Below are 23,275 nucleotides of genomic sequence, written 5' to 3' on the forward strand. Positions count from 1 at the left end.
CCTGCACATTTTCTTGGAACCAGCTAACATATCCAAGCTCGACAGCTAGCAGAATTCACATATATCTCCACCCAAGCGAAGTGATCAATTCACTTGTAAGTAGGACCACTCATCCACAAACCAGTCATGAACACATCCGTACCAACGAGAATGGATCATACCAGACGAAGGCCACAGGTCCAGCACCAACTTGTCCCATCTCAGTAAAAAATAGACCTGTGCCTGTCCCTAACTCTTTGAAAGCTCTATTTAATCAGAGATCACTAATGGGTTGGTAAAAAGAAACATCAGTCGTTATCTACTCAGACCAAACAATACGTATTGCGTATCCCTGCATATTAAAATCTCCGCTACCAGTTTCTAGCTTATCAAGCTGAAAAGGCAAAATTAATATACTTTGTGTAGTGGCACTACTCGAGGGAACATGGCAATATACCAATTGCTCCATTGCCAATGCGATGTGATATATGAATCGGAATATTATTTGATGATATCTAAAAAGCATACAATCCTATAAAAACCATTGCCCAACATTATTGATTTTCAACTACCATAACTTGAATTTTGAATAACAATTCATTTCCTAAAATTGAAAAATACGCGATTTTTACACATTGGCAGCACGGATAGCACGGATTTTTTTTGCACGGTTTTTTTTTCACGGGATGATCAAATCATTAAACTTGTATATCGAAATAGGTATTTTATACATAAAAAACGTATTATTTTGCAAAACCGTGCAAAAAAAGTCGTGCAAAAAAAAACCGTGCAAAAAAAGTGCGTGCAAAAACAGAATCCGGTGTATAGAAGTTGGATACTACTTCTTCTTTACCGACGCCAGAGAGGTGACGTCACTTCTGGACTAGATATCGATCCATCAACTCATGGACCGGGGACCAACGGCTTTACTTCCCTTCCGAAGGAAGACGTCACCATAGATTTTTCACCTCAGAAAAATCTCAATGACCTTGGCTGAAATTGAACCAGGCCAACTGGAACGAGTGGTGGTCACGCTTACCACTCAACCACCGGCGCCGTCTCAAATTATTCTTTTCATATAAGATCTTTTAAATAGCCCCAATACTGATTTTTTTAATTGTATTCTCTTTAATTTGAGCAAAAAACACGACATTTTCAAACAGCTGTAAGAATCCGGATGGGATAATTTGGGAATGTTTTTTTTCGTGAAAAAGTTAATGGACACACCAAATAAGCTTCTCCTTTTAACAGATTTACCCGACATTGCCCGACAAGGTACTTTTTTCACTAACGAATATGTGGAAAATTGGAAAAAGTGAGCACTTTTATAAAACCTACCCAAAAATGGCAAAAAAAAAAAGCTAAAATTGACCCCAATTAATTTTAGTTGCTGGAGTTTGCAATGAAAATCACGATTTTGATTTATATATTGACTTTGGGTAATTAATTTTTGAGAAATCTGAAAAATTGAGGAATAATGGCTTTCAAGCTAATAAAATGTGTAAAAAATCACTGATTTCTAAAAATTGCATACACAAATCATCAAACGAAAACGCTTTTCTTTTTAAGCCAAACGTTAGAGTATGTTTTTTAATACACTTTAATCTGAAAATATGGACAAATAAACAAAAATAATATTTTTTTCTATTTTGGCCAGGATTTGAAGTAAGTTACGCCTCTGTGCGCCGCCAAGAGCTCTAGGCGAGGTAGTATGAATTTTTTCAGTGGAGTCACTCTTGCTTTCGCGTACAACAATTTTGTGCTTTCGTTGCCCCTCAAATCGAATGAGTGCAGATAGATGGCGCAACCGTACGCCTTTTCAGATGCATCGCTAAATCCGTGCAAGTCTAGCACGATTGTTTGGCTCGGAATCGTCATCCGAGGTACTTCTATGTGTTTCAGTTCGGCATGTGATGCCTCATACTTCATCCATGCATTGGAAACGTAGTCTGGAACTTCGTCGTCCCAACTAATATTGTAAGTCCATAACTCTTGCATAAAAAGTTTTGCTGTTACGATCACGGGTTGTACTAAGCCCAATGGATCGTATAACCTTAGTATTTTGGAGACCATTTGTCTCTTGGTGAGGACTTTCAAGGCCTTGCTTGTTGCGTTGACACTGATGAACTGGAATACGTCTTTGTTAGGATTCCAGGCAACACCTAATTTTTTGATAACCTTCTGATCTCCGACTTGGATCAGAGGCTCCAAGTCTTGTTCTGGTATCCCTGCCAGAGCGCTCATGTCGTTTGCTGCCCACTTTCGTAGCGGAAATACGTGGCGCAGTAATGCCTGTTCAATGTGTTGTTTCATGCTCATCAACTCCGTAGTGGTTGATGCTCCGATCATAAGGTTGTCAACGTGAAATGATTGTTGAAAAATATTAGCGATTTTTGGATTTATCTCTCGATATTTTTCGGCTGCTGCGTGCAGTGCCCTACAGGCCAAAAATGAAGAAGATGCTTCACCATACGTGACAGTCATCAATCTGTATGCTTTCAGTGGTTTTTGTGGGCTGTCTCGCCACAGAATGCATTGCAACCAAGTGTCTTGATCTGCAATCAGTATTTGCCGATACATCTTAGCTATATCGGCCATCAGTACCTTGTCGTGTGTTTTGAATTCGATCAGTTGATCGAACAATTCTCTTTGAATGGTGGGTCCCACGATTTAAATATCGTTGAGGGATATCCCGCTAGTCGTCTTGGCACTAGCGTTGAACAGTACTCTCACCTTAGTAGAAGTGGAATCTGGTTTCACTACGCATGAATGCGGAATGAAGTATTCAACCTTGTGAAGGTCCTCTGCGGCGGTGGGTACCATATGCCCCATATCCTCATATTCTTGCATGAAGGCTTTGTATTGTACAGCCCTGGATTCTGTCTAAGTCGCCGCTCGAGCGGCATGAACCTCTTGTTAACTTGTGATGACTCCCCCCGTAACGGGATTTTCGTGATAAATCTGCCGTCTGCAACAACTTTGTGAGTGTTGCGAAAGTGCGACTCTGCATCGCATTCATCAATTTCTTTTGGTTCCCAGTCCTTTACGCCAGACTCTTCAAGACGCCAAAATTTCTCGATTAATTTGGATAATTCATCTTGTGGATAATTCGATTCGATTTTGCCGCAGGTCGATGCAGCCAGTGATGCGGTGCTGGAGCAAAGGCACAAATCCCCGACTATGTACGGGGAACGTGCCATTTGAGCCAATATATTCTGATTCCTGATTCCTGGTCATCCAGGATTCTGGGAACGATCATCAATTCGATTTCTTCTTGGTAACTGTGAACGTGTGAGACAATTATCGTTTTAATGCCCCGCTTAGCATGTGATTGTCCGGTGATACCGTTAATCATTACGTTGATAGGGTGTTGCGGGATTCCTAGTGCGCGAGAAGCTTTTTCGTTAATCGTTTCCACTTGGATGCTCGAGTCCAATAAACATCTAAATGAGTGCCACTCGGATTTTCCGAGTACATAAATCATTGCTGTTCCCAAGAAGACATATTCTTCTTGGCTTAGTCACGCTGTCGTGCTGGTGGATGCTTGCGTAGCATCTTTTCCTCTTTGTGCATCTGGAACATGCTCCGTTTTGGAAGATGCCTCCCTATGAAGCATTGTGTGATGCTTACCATTGTATTTTTGACATGTTTTCGTCGAGTTACATAACTTTGTTCCGTGTTTTTTCCGAAACAATTGAAACATTTTCTTGCAACTTTAATTGTTTCCCATTGATGTCGCTTACCCCTACATTGTGATTTTCTTCGATATCACCAGAATTTTCCGGTAGGATGAAGGCCACTACAGGTACACGTACCCTACTTGCAGCATGCAATGTTACTTGGTGATCCAAAATTACCGCCGAGCAGCAGCAAAACGACGACCACCGAATAGCAGCTTGCAATTAAGGCGAGCATAAAACAGAACCGCACGAGAAGCTGCGAAAACTTACGGTGACTGCTATCAGATGCACCGAACACACAGCGAAGAATTTAGCGCAGGAGTTTTCGGGCTAGTTAAACTGCACTTTATCACTGTACTAAACACTGCCCTTAATCGCCTACATACAGCTTACACCTTGCACATAGTAACTTTATTTTATTAAACGTACACTAGTTTTCAGGTTCGAAAAGGTGATCCACTTTCGATGCAGGTTTATTCTAGACTGAAATGCTAGTCACGCTCATAGAGTGAGCTAATGTTTGCTCACTACTGCTGATCATTACCCGGTTGCCAGAATGGCTAGAAAAACCGGTATAACTGGTGCCCGGTAGCACCAATCGTTGCGTGAGAAAAGAACTTCTCACGCATTGGGGCCAAATACTATTGCGTGAACCAACATACTCGCCGCCTTGAACGAATATGTTCAACACAAAAACGTAAACAAACAGCATAAATTCTTACAGTTAGTTCACAAAAAATTTTGCTCTTAATTTGAAACAGTTTTTAGAGATTTTAACCTAAATTACATGAACTATCCGAACTCCGTTAGGTTGTTGGTGTGTCACTGATCGTTGCTGGATGTTTTTCTGCTTCGGATGCCACCGTAGAGTAAGGTAGTAGACAAATTTTAGCGATCGGACGAGTGATGATGCCACGAGCTGTACGAAGCAAAACAACTCGTGCAAGATGATCTTTGCCGGGAAAAACTACTTTTATGCGGGCGAGTGGCCATCGAATCGGTGGTTGCATTTCGTCGACTATGATGACCATTTTCCCCGGAACAATTTCGTTGTTGCGTTTCCATCCACGGGTATCTTTCAGCAGCTCTTGCAGGTACTTCTTCTTCCAGTGCGACTAAAATTGCTGCACATGCACTTGCAGCTGTTGATAGTGGTCGAGTCTGTTGGCAGGTACGTTCATTAAATCTGGGTCGGGCAGGGCATGCAGTGATAAACAGACGAGAAAGTGCGCTGGTGTCAATGCAGCTAGGTCGTTGGGGTCCTCCGAAAGTGGAAGCAATGGTCGGCTATCCATGGTCGCTTCGATTTGTGTTTGCACGGTACACATACCTCGAACGTAAGGCGAGATGAACCGAGCTGTCGGTACAAATGTTTTTTGGCTATTTTGATTGCTGCCTCCCACAAGCCGCCAAAGTGAGGTGCCTTGGGTGGTGTCAAATTCCTCGGCACAAACAGAGGCTATTTCAGCCTGTTCAGCACGGTTATGAAATCTTACAAATAGTTCAGCCAGCTCATTTTTTGCTCCCTCGAAATTCATCCCGTTGTCTGAGTGGATGTGTGTGGGCCGCCCACGGCGAGCGATAAACCGTCGCAGGGCACAGAAGAATGCTTGAGTGGACAAATCACTAACTAGTTCCAAATGCATTGCTTTGGTCGAAAAGCATTCAAAGAGGCACAGGTAAGTTTTTGCAGATGCGGCACGTTTGTGTATCGGACGAAGGTAGAATGGGCCAGCATAGTCAACACCGGTGATGCTGAATGGACGACTTGGGATCACACGCTGGGCAGGTAACTGACCGATTTGTTGTTGGGTAAGTATTGGATTAAGGCGAGTACAACGGAAGCAATTTCGTACTACACTTTGAACCAGTCTACGGCCGCGGGGTGGCCAGAATTCTTCGCGAATCGTAGTGAGCAGCAGGCGCCCGCCGCCGATGAAAATGTTCAGCGAATAGTCGAGTGAACGGATTGGTGGGAATAAGCGCACGGTGCTTTGCTTGATAGGGTAACTGGGCAAGATTTAAACGACCTCCCACTCTCAACAATCTCTGGGTCGAAAAATGGGGTCATTCGGCGAATGTGGACTGCTTCGGCACGGTGTTTTCCTTCTCCAGTTGCTTTATTTCGGCGTATCCATCCTGCTGGGTGAGTCGGACGAGAAACGTTTTGGCATTGGCTAGTTCTGTTATGGTAAGTGATTGGTCGATGAAAATGGGGCAGTAGCGTAGTAGCGGAAGGGGGGGGGGGGGTTGGAGACGAAACCCCCACCGAAAAATTTTGGAGAAATTTGAAAAAAATTAATATGTTAAACAAAAATATGCCTAATATTTTAAATAAAGTTCTCAAAGTTTCATTTGCAAAAGTTATCTTGTGAAAATATTTCCTTGTAGTGAAAATTGGCTGCACACTCGACACCTATCTGTCGGCACGTTGTGGAGGCTAGCTCAACCGCCGAGGACTATAACAAGTAGATCGCGGCGAAGCGAGTAGCTAGGAGCTTAATGGTTCACGAAACGGATATCGGTACCGAGAGAAATTTCGCCACATTCTGTTGTCCTTGACTGATGGCGAACATGGACTGGAGAGTGTGCGAGAAGTACCCCCTTAGCGACCACAAGGCGATTCGCTACCGCATCGGCCAATGGAACCCTGCTGCAGCACGAAGAAGGACGGGCAGCAAGCTAAAGTGGAAGACGAAAGCCTTTAACGAAAACCTCTTTGTTGAATTACTTCGGCGAACAACGGAATCAAGTACGTTGATACGGCTGACGCCTAACAAGAAGGATTGTGACGGCTTGTGACGTTACAATGTCACGAAAACTAGGGCCATGCACTAGACTGCGTGCAGCTTACTGCTTAAATGAGTAACTCAGTACGCTACACGCTGTTTGTCTTAGAGCCAGATGGCGGGCTCAGAGCGCAAGATCGGAGAGTGAGAGAGGCGCGCAAGCGACGTATCTAGAAGGTAGGGACTCTTTAAAACAGGAGATCAAGCTTAGCAAGCCAATTGCCATAAGTAGCTGTGCTGAGAAATAAACACCAATCCCTGGGGGATGCGTACTGAGTCGACATGACGAAGACGAGGGTCCGTCGACTCCAGCCGAAATATGTCCGGGTAAGCTAAAGATAATCGTTGAGGGTCTCTTCCCGAATCACGATACAACAACCTGGTCACCGACACCGTACGGCGAAGAAGAAGGAGGTAACACAGTCGAATGCAAGTGACTAACGACGAGCTCAAAGACGCGTCGATGTGACTAAAATCAAAGAAAACCCCCAGTCCGGATGGAATACCAACCGTGGCGCTGAAAGCTGCGATCCTGGCATATCCGGACATGCTCAGGATGCTACTGCGGAAGTCTTTAGACGATGCTAATCCCCGAAATGAGGAAGGTGCAGAAACTGATGTTGCTGCCAAAGTCAGGGAAGTCACCGGGCCATCCAGCCTCGTATAGACCAATGCTGCAGCGTGGCATAAAAGAATGAGCCAGATCCTGAAGAGCTACTTCCAGAGTAGAGCACTGCTGTACCAGACGAACAAAAGGGCAGAAGGCAATGTGAGTCGCAGCGGGTGTTACTCAGGGCTCCATTCTCTGTCCAACACTTTGGAATGGGATGTACCATGCACTTATAATATAAATTCGTGAATATAATGAATCATCCAATGCACGAATTCATTCGTCGTTTTCTGCAACGAAGTATTTTCGTGCATTGTAAATAGTAAGTTTCGTTCATTTCATGAACAAGAATAGCCGTATGGTGAACGAAAGCTTTCGTAAATTTTACACATTTAATGTACACTGCACGAATGTTATCGTTGATAACGACATTATTTTTCGTGAATGAAATGAAATGTTTTGTTTATTTTAATAAACGTTTGTGTATATTACGAACGATTTCATTGGTCGCACGAAATCTTTTCGTTTATCTTAGAAAAGTTTTTGTATTTATTAACCTCTTATTGTTTTCAGTCGATCTTTTGGGATCGATGTTTGACAACATCGTTTTTTTACTTAAAAAAATCGATGTGGCCAAATCGATTTTATTTTGGTACGAAGAAATGGCCGCTTGATGAACGAAAGTTTTCGTAAATTTTACTTATTTAGTTTACATTGCACGAAAGTTATCGACATTATTTTTCGAAATGTTTCGTTTATTTTAATAAACGTTTATGTATATTACAAACGATTTCATTGGTCGCATTCGATCTTTTAGGATCGATGTTTGACAGCACCGATATTGCTCCGGCAGAGAAAAATTCAAAATTATTCATACAAAATCAACGAGCAGTTCGCGACGGCTCAACTGATTCTGTACTGCTCCAGATTCTGAATCAACTGGAAGCGAAACAGGTTCAGGAAATCTTCTTGCAACCGGCGGACACGGATACGACTAATAAATAGTCAGACAATAACAATTATCTGACGCATAGCAATAATGGCCCCATATTGCTCTTTTGACGTGGACGGTTTGACGAATGGTGCTCGTAAATATTATAAAGATATTCGTATATAACAGCGAACGACTCGTTTGCTGAATGTAGCTGTTTCGTAATAAGCCAACGAAAGTCATTTTGTGGTTTTCATGAAAAACTCGTAATAAAAAATAAAAGTTTTTCGATAGAACTCGTTGAAAATCGTTGGTTTCGTGGACAATGTCTCACTAACGGTGAGACACTTGAAGAAATGGAGGTGTCGGTGACGGAGACAACCGATGCGATCGAGTGCTAGATGAACGGCCAAGCTGCAAATAGCTTACTACAAGACGGATTTGTTGTTGGCCAGCAACTGCAAAGCGGTTCAGCGGATACAGATCACCATCGAAGGGCAGGTGAATGCATCGAAGCGTGCACTGAAGCAATTGGGAGTGATAATCGACGACTGATTGAGCTTAAACAACAACGTTGAATGCACACGCGAAATTTCGGGTCTTTATCTAGTGTTTCGTCATCGATACTGCGATATGGGGCTCTTGGTGGGGGTGCGGCGCTGAAAACCAAGTGAAACCGCGAAAAGCTGAACAGGACGCTTCGACTGCTGGTCGTACGAGTTGCGATTGCGTACCGGAGGCAGTATGCCTTGACGCCGAGATGATCCCCATCTGCATTACCCTGACGGAGGATATCAAGTGCTACAATCAATGAAACGTCAGAAACGTGAGGAAGATGATGACAATCGATTCGATGGTGACGTAGCAGCAGGAATGGGATAATACGGAGAAAGGAAAGTGGACCTACCGGCTCATCCAAACCTGTCGACGTGGGTCAATAGAAAGCACGGAGAGATGACCTTCCACCTGAAACAGCTCCTACCGAGCCACGGCTACTTAAGGAGTATCTTCATCGGTGTGGGTACGCAACGTCAACACTGTGCCTGGAGCGTCTTTGAATGTCCGAGGTTTGACGTCTTTGAATGTCCCAGGAGAGTCTTTGAATGTCCGAGGTTTGAAGTGACGTGCAGGAAGCTACTTAAAACGGGAGGACCGGACATCAACCCGGATAATGTCAAGCGACGTAGAGACGTGGAACGCAGTAAACAAAGATATGATGTAGATCAGTGATTCTCAACCTGGGGTCCGCGGGCCCCTAGAGGGCCGCGAAAGCATTGCTGGGAGTCCGCGAAGAAAAATATATTTTCCTAGTTCATATTGAAATTTCAAATCTTGTTTCCTAACAAATTGAAAATAACATATTGTTAATACACAAAATTGATGTTTATCTGTGGGGGTCCGCAGCAACCCAGTGTGATATCTATCATGACCGTCTTACAGCGGAATGGACATCGAACAACGGTTTCGGGAGAGCAATCACCGCCAGGGAACTCTCCGCAGGTATAAGCTAGATCCACCGCCGAGGACTAGTCGAATAGACTGCAACAGAGCAGCGGGTATGAGTCGTCGAAACGCCTGCGAACCGGACGTCATGCTCCATGCGGATTCGCCAGACCGACCACGACACCCCACCGGTTGTTCCGATAGAAAAATAGCGAAAACCAAAGATGAATCGATATTGGGAGAACTTTTTTCGCCAGGGAACTCTCCGTCAGCGCAAGCTAGATTCACCGCTGGGGACTAGACTGAGTAGACAGCAACGAGACATCACTAGTCGCGGGTCATCTACGCACCAGTGCACTGAACACCCTGCTTCACCAGAATCGCTGAACTGACCTCGGCACCTAGCTGATTGGCTCGATCTCGGGAGAACTTCTCTCGCCGGGGAATTCTCTGTCGGAGTAGGTCAGCCTTAGTAACAATTGAGGTTTTATGATAGTTTTATAGCCACTCATAAAACTTAGATTGCACTTGTAGCGTGCTATAAAACTCCAATTGTTACTTGGGAGGTCCATCGTCGGGGACTAGACCGAGTTGTTCGCGAACAAGTCGAGGACTGAATGGACCATCAAGGAAGTAGTGCTAAATGACCCAAGAAGAGAACTAAATGGCTTAAAGGAGTTGCGGTGCTAAATGTCACCGGTTACGGAGTCAAAGGGCTCAATAAGTTGTTGTATTGAAACCAAATAAGAATCGGTATCGGGAGAACTTCTTTCATCTGGGACCTCTCCGTCAGCTTACAGTCAGATTCACCGCCAGAAACGAGACCGCGTAGACCGCGACGATACACCACCAGTCGCGCCGGGGCTCCAGCATACCGGATGCCCTTTTTTACAATTGAGAAGACCTTTACGTTCTAGCCCAGTACACGTGCTATTGGTAGGGTCCAATCTACCGCACGGGGTGCACTGGGGGCGTGTCAGGCTCGAATGGTGACGCTGCCATTAATACCGACTAAACTCCATTGGGCTCCGCCATCGTTCCTTCCAGGAACTACCTCTCGGTATTACTTCTGGAGGGATGGCTGTACTTAATTCACTCTCACTCAAGCGTTCATACGTCCTGTATGAGGCTCACTTGGGTGCTCTCTCTATCGCACCTTGATTCACTCTCAAACACTCCCACATGAGGCAGACTTTTGTGATCATCTTTTTTGTTCCTTGCGAGGCTGACTTGTGTGCTCACCTTACTCATTCCTTGCTAGGCTTACTTTTGTGCTCGCCCCACCCATACCATGTGAGGCTGATTTGGGTGCTCACCCTATCACCTGGTTCACTCTCGATCGTGCAACTCTATTATACCTCTATCACTCCCCCTGGCATCCCATGTGGGACATTTTTCTTAGGCCCCACTTCTGACATACCATGCGAGGCTGACTTGTGTACTCTCCTATTTCATTTCTTGCTAGGCTTACTTTTGTGCTAGCCTCTACCATACCATGTGAGGCTGACTTTTGTGCTCATCCTTAACATGCCGTGTGAGACTGACTTGGATGCTCACCCTTTCACTCCTCTGCCACGCCATGAGGTATCGATAGCTAAGTCCCAACATACTACGCTACGACCCTCCCGTCTTGGCATGAGGCAGTCCACTTATACGCCTATACACTCACTCTTCTGTCTTCCTTCGGGGTGGCTGGGTTTACCCCTTACGCGGTTGCCAGTCGCTGCGCCAAACCTGCCTCGGCATGAACAGACCATTCACTCCCTTTTTTGCGCTTGGCCTTTTTCGCTCCAGCTAACCAATCACTAGTTAGCTGTGCCCGTCGTCTGTTGCTCGGTTCGCCAGTAGCCTACAGGCAATCTGGATGGTAGCAGCCGAGACTGCGTTCCACTTCTCCACCGATTGACACATCCGCTGAATAAGGGTATCAGGGGTTGTGTCCCAGCCACAGACGTCAAGCATTGCTCTTCTTTCGACGTCGAACCGATGACATACGAATAGTATGTGTTCGGCAGTTTCGTCTACACCTGGGCAGTCCGGGCAGACTGGGACCTCCGCGTGCCCGAACCTGTGGAGGTACTGTCGGAAACAGCCATGGCCTGACAGGAATTGTGTCAGGTGGAAGTGAACTTCCCCATGGGGTCTTCCCACCCAGCTTGATCTGCTAGGTATCAGCCGGTGGGTCCACCTACCTTTCGAGGAGTTGTCCCACTCACGCTGCCATCTGGCGACCGAGGTCACCCTGGTGCGCTCGCGGGCTCCTCTATTTCCACGTAGCTCGAAGCACTCCTCATCTTTCCGAATGACCAGCCCGACTCGCTATCACGCAGGATGCATCGTGTAATACCGTGCGGTAGGCAGATATCGCTCTGAGGCACATCACGCGGTAGGTGCTCTCCAGTTTCTGTAGGTAACTGGTTACCCTCAGTGCTCTTGACCATGACGGGCCGCCGTACCTGAGGATAGATACGGCAACGCCTGCCAGTAACCTACGTCTACTGGCGCACACCTTTGAGCTGTTGGACATCATTCTCGATAGAGCCGCAATAGCAGTCGACGCTCTCTTGCATGTATAGCCGACATGGCTGCCGAAGGTCCCGGGCTTCGGCAACAGCACCAATTTCTGCCTTTTCCATCTATCGGGGAAACGGCACTCGTCAAGGCATCTCTGCATAGCTAGCCTGAACATGTTCGGGTTCGCTATGATCGCTGCCTTGAGAGCGTTGTTTGGGACTCCATCCGGCCTTGGAGCTCTGTTCATTGCTAGGGATTTCGCCACTGCGAGTAGTTCTTCATTCGTCACTGGAGCCACCATTTCGACCGCGCCCGCACTGTCTCGTAGTGCAGGTGGTCAGGGGCTTGTGGCTCGAGACGGGAAGAGTACTTCGATAATCGTTGCCAACCGGTCCAGAGACCGTTCTGGGGGTGAGGAGCCCCCTTTGGTCTTGGCCATCACAATCCTGTAGGCGTCACCCCACGGATTCGCGTTGGCACTCTCACACAGGTTGTCGAAACACGCTCTCTTGCTGCTTTTAATGGCCTTGTTAAGGGCCAATTTCGCAGCTCGAGACACTTCACGGCGGTTCTCTCTTGCATCCTCGGTGCGAGCTCGCTGCATCCTACGTCTAGCTCTGAGGCAGGCTGACCATAGAGCTGCAATCTCGGCACTCCACCAATATACCGGGCATCTGCGGTTTCTTGGCAGTGTTTTTCTCGGCATAGTGGCGTCGCACGCGCGTGATAGAACAGCTACCAGCGCATCCCCGCTTAGACTGTCGGTGTTGGCCTCCAGTCCCAGGGCCGCGGTGAAAGCTTCGCTGTCGAAGTGATTGGACTTCCACCCACGTACCTGACAGGGATCTCCCGCCCTAGGATGCTGCACACCATAGTTGATCCTGAAGCGGATTGCTAAATGATCGCTATGGGTGTAGCCTTCGTCTACCCTCCATTCCATGCCTGGAGCCAGACTCGGGCTAGCAAATGTTACGTCAATCCACGCCTCCACTCCGTTTCTACGGAATGTACTACCGGAGCCATTATTAGCTAGGACAGTATCGAGTTTCGCAAGTGCCGCCATTAGCGCTTGACCCCTGCTATTTGTACAGCGGCTGCCCCACTCCACTGCCCAGGCGTTAAAGTCTCCCGCTATGACTACCGGTTTCTGGCCCACTAGGTCTGACGAGACCCTGTCGATCATCTGGTTGAACTGTTCTATTGGCCACCTTGGTGGAGCGTAGCAGCTGCAATAGAACACACCATTGATCTTGGCAATCGCAACACCCTCGGCGGAGGAGTGTATTACCTCTTGAACCGGGAACCGTCCCGTTGTACAGATTGCCACCATTCCAGACCCGTCCGACACCCAATTGCCGTTGCCGGCAGGGATGCGGTACGGATCTGATAAGAGGGCGACATCTGTCCTCGACTCCGAGACCGACTGCCACAGCAGCTGTTGGGCTGCTGCACAATGGTTAAGATTTTGCTGTGTGACGTTCACGGCTTCTTCTTATTTCACTCACCGAAGGGACACGAAGGTCCGCCCATAGCATGTTTATGGGCTTGCTTCTTAGCGGTGCAGATAAGGCACTTGTGTGCCTTAGTGCAACCCCGCTCCTTATGCCCCTCCTCGCCGCGGCGACGACATAGTTTGCTCCTGTCTATGCCCTTGCACTCGTAGGATTTGTGACCGGACTCAAGGCATCGATAGCACCTATCCACTGAAGGCGGCTGGGGTATGCTAATTGGGCATACCGACCAGCCGATCTTCAGCTTACCTTTCTCGGTTACCTTTTTGGCATCCGCCTTCAGTAGCCTGAGGTAGAAGCTACTTGGGTGCCAGAGGGTCCCTCTCTAAAGCGCACAGAGGCCTGCTCGATTGTGACGTCGCATTGTTCCTTAATGGCTGCGACGACATCTTCTGCGGTCGTGAACTCGTCCAGATGCTTGCACTGGAGAGTCATTTCCGCCCCTAGCGACCTGACCTGGGCGCCTTCACCAAGGACCTCTTGGGCCAAGGCCTTGTACACCGCACTAGATTGTGCACCTCGCTTCAGCACCAGAAGCATTTCTCCCGTGTTGATGCGTCTCACGCTACGCACATCTTGCCCAAGGGCCGAAAGGCTTTCGGCCGCCTTCATCGACTTTAGGACATCGGCGTATTTGTCCTTGTCGGTTTTTAACCACAAGGCCTCGCCTCTGTCCTTGGCCTTCTTCGCGGGCCGCGGTACCTCCGGTGTCGGTGCCGGCTTCTTCCTGGTGACCAGCGTCCAGGGGTTAACGCCCCCCTGCCCCGGTCGCGCCGGGTTGCTGGTACCAACGCTCTGCTCAGCGAGGTCACTCTCGCCCTCGCTTACCTGGACCAAACGGCGTCTGGCCTTAACGGTTGCACGCCGTGTAGTGTCGGTTTTTGCACCCTCGCCTGGCGACTTCCTAGGGCGCTTCGCGTTTGGCCCCGTCTTACGATTGCCCTTGCCCTTGCCTTTTCCCTTCGAGGGGAACTCGGCCGCCGCTCCGAGCGACGTGGCTGCTCCATAGAAGGTGAAGGCCACTGTCTGAGTGACTGTATCGACCTTCTCTCTTCCCTCCCTCTTGGAAGCCACTGTCTGGGTTTCTCTGTCGGACTTCTCCCGACATTCCACCCTCTTGGCATAAGCCTGCTGTTTCTGTCTTGCGACACGAACAGTTTTCCGGAGCTCCAGGAGGCTCTGCTTTAACTCCTTGCTCATGTTTTGCTTTGCGCTAGTGAACTCGATTATTGAATCGAGCTGCTCCACCACTTTGCGCATCGCGGATAGTGGCCCGTCCAGTGCGTTGGTAGGACTATTTCCTACCACTACTGGGGGGTCACTGGTGCTATCAGATGCAGCACTCGTCGATCAACTACTCTCCCCACGGGGGGGGAGACCTAGCCAAACCACCTCTAGCAAAGGGGTTTGGCACCTCTGTTTGTTTATTTTTGTTTTTGTATATCTCCATGTTTGAACCCACGAGTAGCGCGAGAATAAATGTCCGCCACGCCAGAGCTCCGCATTAGCGTGGTAAGGGACGCTTATTGTGGGGGTTGCCCAGGTACCCCACAGGCTCCGTTAATGATCGAGCATCTTTTTCACCCCCTCGATCACTCATCCCTCGGCACGGGTCGCTTCACGCCTTGGAATTGGGGTTATGACCTATCTTGCTTTACGTGGTGACCGCGGCCCAGATCATCACAACCATCCTCCTTTACCAGGGCTTTGGACCTGTAGCTCTGGTTCTCAATAGTTCCATGTACGTATATTATTACAGACATGCTACTATTGAGATCCGTCATTCGCTAGCGGAGTTAACTGGATGCCCTACTCTATCGGAATCGCCGAACTGACCGCAGCACCTGGCTGGTTGGCTCGAACTTCTCTCGCCGGGGAACTTTTCGTCGGAGTAGGCTAGATCTATCGTCGGGGACTAGACCGAGTATTTTGCGAACCAGTCGGAAGCTCAACGAGGAAGTGGTACTAAATAGCACAAGGGAACTAAAGGGCTCAGTAAATTAGACAATCTGAAGTTTCCGCCCAGCTTGTCCTCGTAGGGGAAGAGCATTTATATTTTACCGACAGCTAGCTTTCCTACCTTGACTACCCAAACCCGTTCCCTGAGTTGTTGGTTTTTGAACTTTTTTTCCTGCTCAGAATGTTTTTGAACATTTTTTTCATATACATACAAAAAAAATATTATATCCCCCCCGAAAAATTTTCTTACTACGCCACTGAAATGGGGCATGGCGAAGGTTGGGTTCGTGCTTTTGAGCCGATTACTCCACGTCATCGGATATTGCATGCGATTTGTCACCAATATCCGGTGACAAATCGCATGCAATATCCGATGACGTGGAGTAATCGGCTGTAGGAAGACCAACGGAGAAACCAGGGATGAACGGTCGGAACTGCTTGGGTGAGTGCAACCGTAGTTTTTAACTCCAACTCTTCTGCTGGCACGCCTGGGGGAATGAAGATTGGCCAATCTTGTGGTGACAGTGACAACCAGCCTTGGGCACAGCTCCACAAGTCGCTTTGTAGAAATTCGTCGACTGACATACCGCGCGAGACCAGGTCAGCTTCGGGAACATGTTTCCACTGACATCCGTTCGGGTACTGCTGGATTTCCGAGACTCTGTTTGCGACGAAGGTCGGCCAGACGTTCGGAGGTGATCGTAACCACTGTATAGTGACTGCGGAATCTGACCAAAAGCACGATGCAGAAACGTTAACGTCGATGGTCTTTTAGATACGCGCGTGTAGATGAGCGACTAGCACGGCTGCGCATAATTCCAAACGGGCGATGGTGATTTGTTTCAGCGGTGCTACTCGGGATTTCGACGCTAGCAGTTAAATCCTCACCTTTCCTTGGTCGTCTTCACATCGGGCGTACGTACAAGCTCCATATGCTGCCTGGGAAGCATCCGCGAATGTGTGCAGCTGTATAACGGAATTCGGAAGAAATGCATATCTGTTGACATGGTGCTCAGATATCTTAACCAGCTCTTGGTGATAGATTTCCCATCTCGATTTGATCGGTTCTGGAACAGGATCATCCCAACCGCAGGACAACAACCACAATTCCTGCATCAGGATTTTCGCACGTACGACAACGGGGGCAATGAGTCCAAGAGGGTTAAATAACTTGGCGATGTCGGAGAGGATAGACCGCTTCGTTGGAGGTTCACTGCTTGCTCGAATCTGCGAATGAAAACGGAGGTAATTTGCTTCAGGCTCCCAGCTGATTCCAAGTGTTTTGATGGTTTCGTGGGGATTAAAGTGCAACGCGGATTGCGTGCCGATCTGATCGTCAGAGAGACCTTGGAGGACTTCGAGACAGTTCGACGTCCATTTTCTGAGCTCGAATCCTCCCTTTTGCAGAAGTTCGCTCAGCTCTGTTCGCATACGGATAGCTTCTTCAATGGTTTCAGCTCCACCGATGAAATCGTCGACGTAGAAGCTCTTTTTCAATGCTGGACCGCCTACCGGGTACGCATCACCTTCATCCACCGCTAGTTGCTGGAGAGTTCGTTTTGCTAAGAACGATGGTGGACCTAAGCCGTAAGTAACGGTTAGTAGCTCGTAAGTCTGTACTGGAGAATGTTGGGAGAATCGCCACAGAATGCGTTGTAACGGTGTGTTGTCAAAGTGGACCTGTACCTGCCTGTACATTTTGGCAATATCTCCGACGACAGCAACGGGAATGGTTCGAAACCGCAAGATGATGTTCAGCAGATCGTCCTGCACCACGGGACCTACGCAAAGAGCTTCATTGAGGGAGAGGCCGGCAGAAGTTTTCGCAGAGCCATCAAACACGACCCGTACCTTAGTCGTCGCACTTGCTTCCTTAATTACGGGGTGGTGAGGTGTGCACTGCTTCTGGATTCGCCTAGCATCACATCAAAATCAGGTTTTCGGAGGTATCGTACAACATATCTGCCTTCGGAGTCCCTAGAAACGGTAGATTGGTACAGAGATTCGCAGCGCCGTTCTTCTATCGAATAATTATCGTTCGTTGTCAGCTCTTCGGTTTTCCAAAAACGCTCCAAGCAATCCTCTAGCGAAAGCATTGAAACAGTGACTGCATCACAAGTGATGGGCGTAGGAGCAGTCTGCTCGTGGGGGTTTGTGCTAGCCGTGCCTACGATAATCCAGCCGAAGACGCTGTCGACCAGAATCGGAAGATTTCTGTCAAGCTGAATGCGTGCAGCGCTGGGGAGTAGAAATGTCGAGCACCCAAAATCATGTCGATCGGTTGACTTTCGTTGAAGGACGAATAAGCCAGAAGCAACCCCTTCGGAATCGTCCATCCCAAAGTTGAAACACTTTGCGAAGGGAGATTTGCCGTCACTTTGTCCATCACCAAGAAGTTGACACCACACGAAAAGTCACCCGTCCTTGAATGTACCTGTGCGAACACCGATTCACGTAGCGGCTTAGATAGCTTGCCGGTTCCCTGTACCGTAACATTCACGTGTTGTCGCCGCAATCGTAGAATTTGCACCATGCGATCCGTGATGAGATTCGGCTGCGATGCACGAGTTAGATGTTCCACACCGTAGGTGTCGATGACCTTCACGATGACAGTGAGAAGAAAACCGTCTTCGCGAGGATGTTGTAGAGCAGAGCTAACTTCGACCACCGGAACATTCTCAGTAGCAGCCACCGTAGACTGCGTAGGTGACTCGACCACAGAAGATCTACTAGATGGCGTAGTCGAAGCGATTGCACCAGGACTGGAGGAGCTGACGTTTTTTCGGGAACCATCGCTCTGTTCGGAATGAAGAAGCGTATGGTGACGTCAATTGCACTTCCGACAGCTGAAATTTGAAGGACAATTGCGGACAAAATGATCACCCTTCAAGCAGTTGTGACAAAGACGTTTAGAATTCACAAGCTGTTGACGTTCACTCGGTGAAATCCGGTTGAATTCCTGACACTTCGTCACGGAATGCGACTGGTTGCAGGCGATGCACTTTTCACCCAAACTTGCAGTCGATGCACACGAAGCAAAGCGGAACTGAGAGTGGAGATGATTCTTCTTTGGTGGATGAGCTGAAATACCAGAAGTTGACGCTGATTCTACTGTATGATGGTTCACAGAGATGGATTCTAGCACTCGTGTTCTCCGCTGCAGAAACTCGATGAGACAGCTGTAGTCTGGATTCGCTACTGTCGACGCATGGTCCTCCCATGCCTTCAGTGAATCATCGTGCAGGCGCGTACACAGCAGATGTTCCAATATAGTGCTCCAAGCGTCGGTTGGTTCTCCCAGTTGATGCAAGATTTTCGTATGCCGTTCGAACTCGTCAACCAACCCATGTAGTGATGCAGCGGACTCCTTCTTCATGCGCGAGATGTCGAAGAGTGCCTGCTTATGCCGCTTCTTTAGCAAGTAGTCATTCGAATACCGATTCTCCAATATCTGCCAAGCCAAAACGTAGTTAGCGGAATTGATACCAATCGACTCGATCAACTGAGCAGCTTCCCCCTTGACAGCTGCCCGCAAATAGTGAAATTTTTGAATATCCGGCACCTCCGGATTTAAATGAATGAGCGCCAAGAATGTATCATGGAAAGCAAGCCATTGCATGTAATCTTCATCAAATTCGGGCAATGAAATCGTCGGCAACTTGATACCAGAGAGAGTGGAGGACACGTGTGGGGGAACAGGGCTCCGATTGTTAGGAATAGGAGGCAATTTAGAAATGAGACTGGCTTTTATTTCAAATAGCCGAGGTTCCAAGGATGCATGAGTGGCAGCGTGCTCTGCCCCACCTTCCTCGGTCGTCTCGGTGTCCTCAAGCTGCGCCTGTACTGTCTCCATGTTGTTCCATACTCCATTCAGGTACTCGATCCTCAATGTCACCTGCGTATGGTCCCGTTGAGCATCGTATCCGGCAGCAAACGCCTCTGCCCCCCCCCCCCTGTCGTGCCAGCAGCTGACCTCGTGACTGCCCTTCCGCCATTTTGTAAAGCGGGAGAATGGATCAGGAGCGCGTCGATGTCTGATGAACGACCTGCAGACCAAAGGACCAAAAGTAGACCCACGTAGACGTGGTAAACAAACTTGGAAAGTGCCTTGTATTCTATACAGCCAACAGGAACTCGTTGCAGTACCGACCGTACTGGATTACAATAAAACCTTCCGGAATTGCCAGACCACGCCAGCAGAAATCGCCGAAAAGCTCCAAAGAAGGTAGTTAAATGCGCGTATGGCAGGAACAGTTGGTAAAAGTGCACGGTAGTAGCACCACAGCAGGGGTTGCCAAGGTTAGGAACGCCACAGTAACAGCAGCAACCAGCAGAATCCACGACACGTGTTGCCGCAGCTAGGGACGCGGTACAGCAAACAGCAAATGCCACGGCTAGGGACGCCACAGCTCCAAAAAACAGCAAAAAAAACTAGGCACGAGTTGTCACAGCTAGCAATTTTGTCGTAAAATTGTCGCAAAGGGTTTGCCACGATCCGGAATGCCACAGCAGGAACCAGCTAACAGCATACAACAATCAACGCAGCTAGGGACGCCACGAAGTACAATGGTCCAATTGTCCGATGGCAAAATGGCGCCTTGAAGCCAGCGACAATTTCACCAAGCCTTGCCGAATAGCAGCAATTGTCGACCAGGAACAAATGGAACCGTCGAAGCATGCAAAGAAATGCGAAGAAAATCTAGAGGGCACCTGCGATACCCGCAAAACAATTTGGACAGGTAATTACCTTACGCCCGATAAATCGAGCCTTGTAGTATTAATATGCTGCAAGCGAAGAATCCGAAACTTCCTACGTAGAACCTCCTTTCGTGCTGGCTTATAAAATGGCGATGCTCAATGGAAGTTGTGATTTTCTTCGATGTCACCAGAATTTTCCGGTAGGCCACTACAGGTACACGTACCCTACTTGCAGCAAGCAATGTTACTTGGTGATCCAAAATTACCGCCGAGCAGCAGCAAAACGACGACCATCGAATAGCAGCTCGCAATTAAGGCGAGCATAAAACAGAACCGCACGAAAAGCAGCGAAAACTTACAATGACTGCTATCAGATGCACCGAACACACAGCGAAGAACTTAGCGCAGGAGTTTTCGGGCTAGTTAAACTGCACTTTTTCACTGTACTAAGCACTGCCCTTAATCGCCTACATACGGCTTACACCTTGCACACAGTAACTTTATTTTATTAAACGTACACTAGTTTTCAGGATCGAAAAAGTGATCCACTTTCGATGCACGTTTTTTCTAGACTGAAATACCAGTCACGCTCATAGAGTGAGCTAATGTTGGCTCACTACTTCTGATCATTACCCGGTTGCCAGAAGGGCTAGAAAAACCGGTAACTGGTGCCCGGTAGCACCAATCTTTGCGTGAGAAAAGAACTTCTCACGCATTGGGGCCAAATACTGTTGCGTGAACTAACACCCATCGCGCGGGAACGTCTAATTTTGAAAAATTAGGATATCCATACACATTGTGTTCCTCCTTGTTACAGACGAAGCACCGATATGCTTCTCTTTTTTCGTTTTGTGGTGGACAACAGTGTGTCTACTGTGTCGATCAAACCAGAATTGTCTTCTGTGACGGCTTACTGATTTTTCGCATTTTCAGTAAGTTGAAAAAATATCCCTCAAAGGCTATCCGTTTCTTATAAAATCTCTCCTCCAGTTTGATCCATGCCTCGTTAAATGGTAAACCGGAGTTTTCGAGAGCCTCGCAAGTGTTCCTTGCTGGCTCGTACTCTAAGCATTTGGTGAGGAACGCATATTTGTCTGCGTACTCCGTTAGTATTGATACACGCTTCTCGAAGCGCGCTTTGAAAGACAGCCACTCTGTGGCTGAGCTATGGAACTTAGGTAGTTCCAATCGAGGTAAATAGTCTGTTCGGCTACTGCCTAAGATGATTGATTGATCTAATTGAGGGCGATAACGTCCATCTTGGTTGGTTTCGCTTTGCTGTTCCGTCCGAATTCTTTTTGCTAGGGCTGACCTAGCCTTGACGTAGATCGGGAGCAATGCCTCCCTTCGATTCGAGTGGCCCGTTCGGCCTTCAATTTTTATTTATTTATTTCCATTTTTCATCTGACCCATGTTGGTCTACATGAAATTTAATGTTGTTGTAGTGGAAAAGCCCTTTTCAAGGTTCACTTCAGAAGCAGACCTCGAATACGCGTAAAAACCCATAATCTTTTCGCATGTTTTTCCTACAATAACAATGAACTGACATTACAAATTAACAAAATTACATACAAGGTATACATCATTTCAATAACATTACAGAAATATTTTCAAATAATCTTATAAGCTAAGTCAATCTCCTAAGTCTATTCTTGAAAACATCACCAGAAACATAAAAATCGAAATGGTCATACACACTATTGAAAACATTACACTTCGCCCTTATGGGTTCGTTCTGACCATACTCGGTGCGCTGAAAGTCTAGTCTTAAAAAGTTACGTGATCTAAGGTTTCTGGGGGGTACGTTAATGTTGATTTGTGAGAAAATATCTGGGGCATCCATTTGGCCAGTCAATATTTTCCCAACAAATAACGCTCTGGATGTATTTCGCCTTTTTGCCAGAGTTTCCATATCGAGCAGACGACAGCGATCAATGTATGGTGGTAGCTCTGTTGGGTTACGCCACGGCAAAGTTCTAAGAGCAAAGCGGAGGAATCTTGCTTGTACTGCTTCAATTCTGTTAGTCCAAATGCTCGTATAAGGACACCAAATGGCTGCGGAAGCTTCCAGGACAGACCGAACAAGTGAAAAATACAATGCCCGCAGACAATATGGATCAGTAAACTTGTTGGCGATTCTTATTATGAAGCCAAGGTTTCTATTTCCCTGTGCTATAACGTGAGAGTAATGGTTTCTGAATGTCAGTTGCGAGTCCAGGAGTACACCAAGGTCTCTGATAACTGACACTCTATCTAGCAATTGGCCGGCGATGTTGTAGCTCCAGAGAATTGGATTTTTTCTGCGCGTGAAAGATATTATAGAGCATTTGGACACACTGAGAGCCAACAAGTTGCGATTACACCAGTTACAGAAAGCATCTAGATGTCGCTGAAGTTCGATGCAGTCCTCTATTGACCTCTTGAGATCATCAGCATATATGAGTTTGCACCCTGGGGGTACAACATAGTATGATCGCGCAAGCCTGCTCGTAGAGACTTGTCAAAATTTCCTGTTGGACGACCAACGTCTCTAGGTCGTCCTCTTGCGAGGTGTCTTCTGCAGCCCTGGCGATTGGAGTGATGCTGTTTTCCAGGGCCGCAAGCTATTTTCGCCAGATCAGCGTAGAATCCTCTACTGGATCTGTCATTTCTTCTTGATTTAAGGCTGTGTAAACTCACGCGATTTCCTAACTACTTTTGTTATTGTCTTACGCGAGAGACATTTTCGTTGTATTTGCACTTCATATGTGCATTACTTTCACTTTCGCCGTAGGCACTTTATTGATTTCGCACTTCGTCGTGTGCGTCACGTTTCTCTGCGGGTCTCACGGGGCACGCAGAATTTTATTTATGCATCGATAGCATACTTTTCTATCTGCCTCTTGTTTCTTCTGCTGTAAATTTTATGCATTGGACATATTCGGTCTATCCACTCATTGAATGCTTACTAGAAGTATACGCATGAAAATGCATAAAAGTCACAGCAGATGAAAAGAGACGGGAATAGAGAGTATGCTAACTATGCATATTTTTATCTCAGTGTAACGGGACGTAAATATTGTCAATAAAAATATTGACAGGACTGCGTCAATACGTCAATCCTATTTGAATTCTACAGAATCAATATTGTGCTTTTGACCGAAGACTAGCATGCGACGGAA

The 23,275-nt window shown here is 47.4% G+C and overlaps 1 protein-coding gene across 1 annotated transcript; it reads right to left on the reverse strand.

Moving 5' to 3' along the window:
• Positions 1 to 1,623: 1,623 nt before the first annotated feature.
• On the reverse strand, positions 1,624 to 2,559 carry LOC131680434 (uncharacterized). The gene has a single exon (XM_058961149.1). The coding sequence runs from the start codon at positions 2,557 to 2,559 to the stop codon at positions 1,624 to 1,626; it is 936 nt and encodes a 311-aa protein (XP_058817132.1).
• Between the last annotated feature and the right edge of the window lie 20,716 nt (positions 2,560 to 23,275).

Source organism: Topomyia yanbarensis, chromosome 2, assembly GCF_030247195.1.
Source record: "Topomyia yanbarensis strain Yona2022 chromosome 2, ASM3024719v1, whole genome shotgun sequence".
NCBI lineage: Eukaryota > Metazoa > Arthropoda > Insecta > Diptera > Culicidae > Topomyia > Topomyia yanbarensis.

Coding starts and splice junctions, on each gene's coding strand:
- LOC131680434 (XM_058961149.1), bottom strand. CDS start 2,559: ATGTATCGGCAAATACTGATTGCAGATCAAGACACTTGGTTGCAATGC.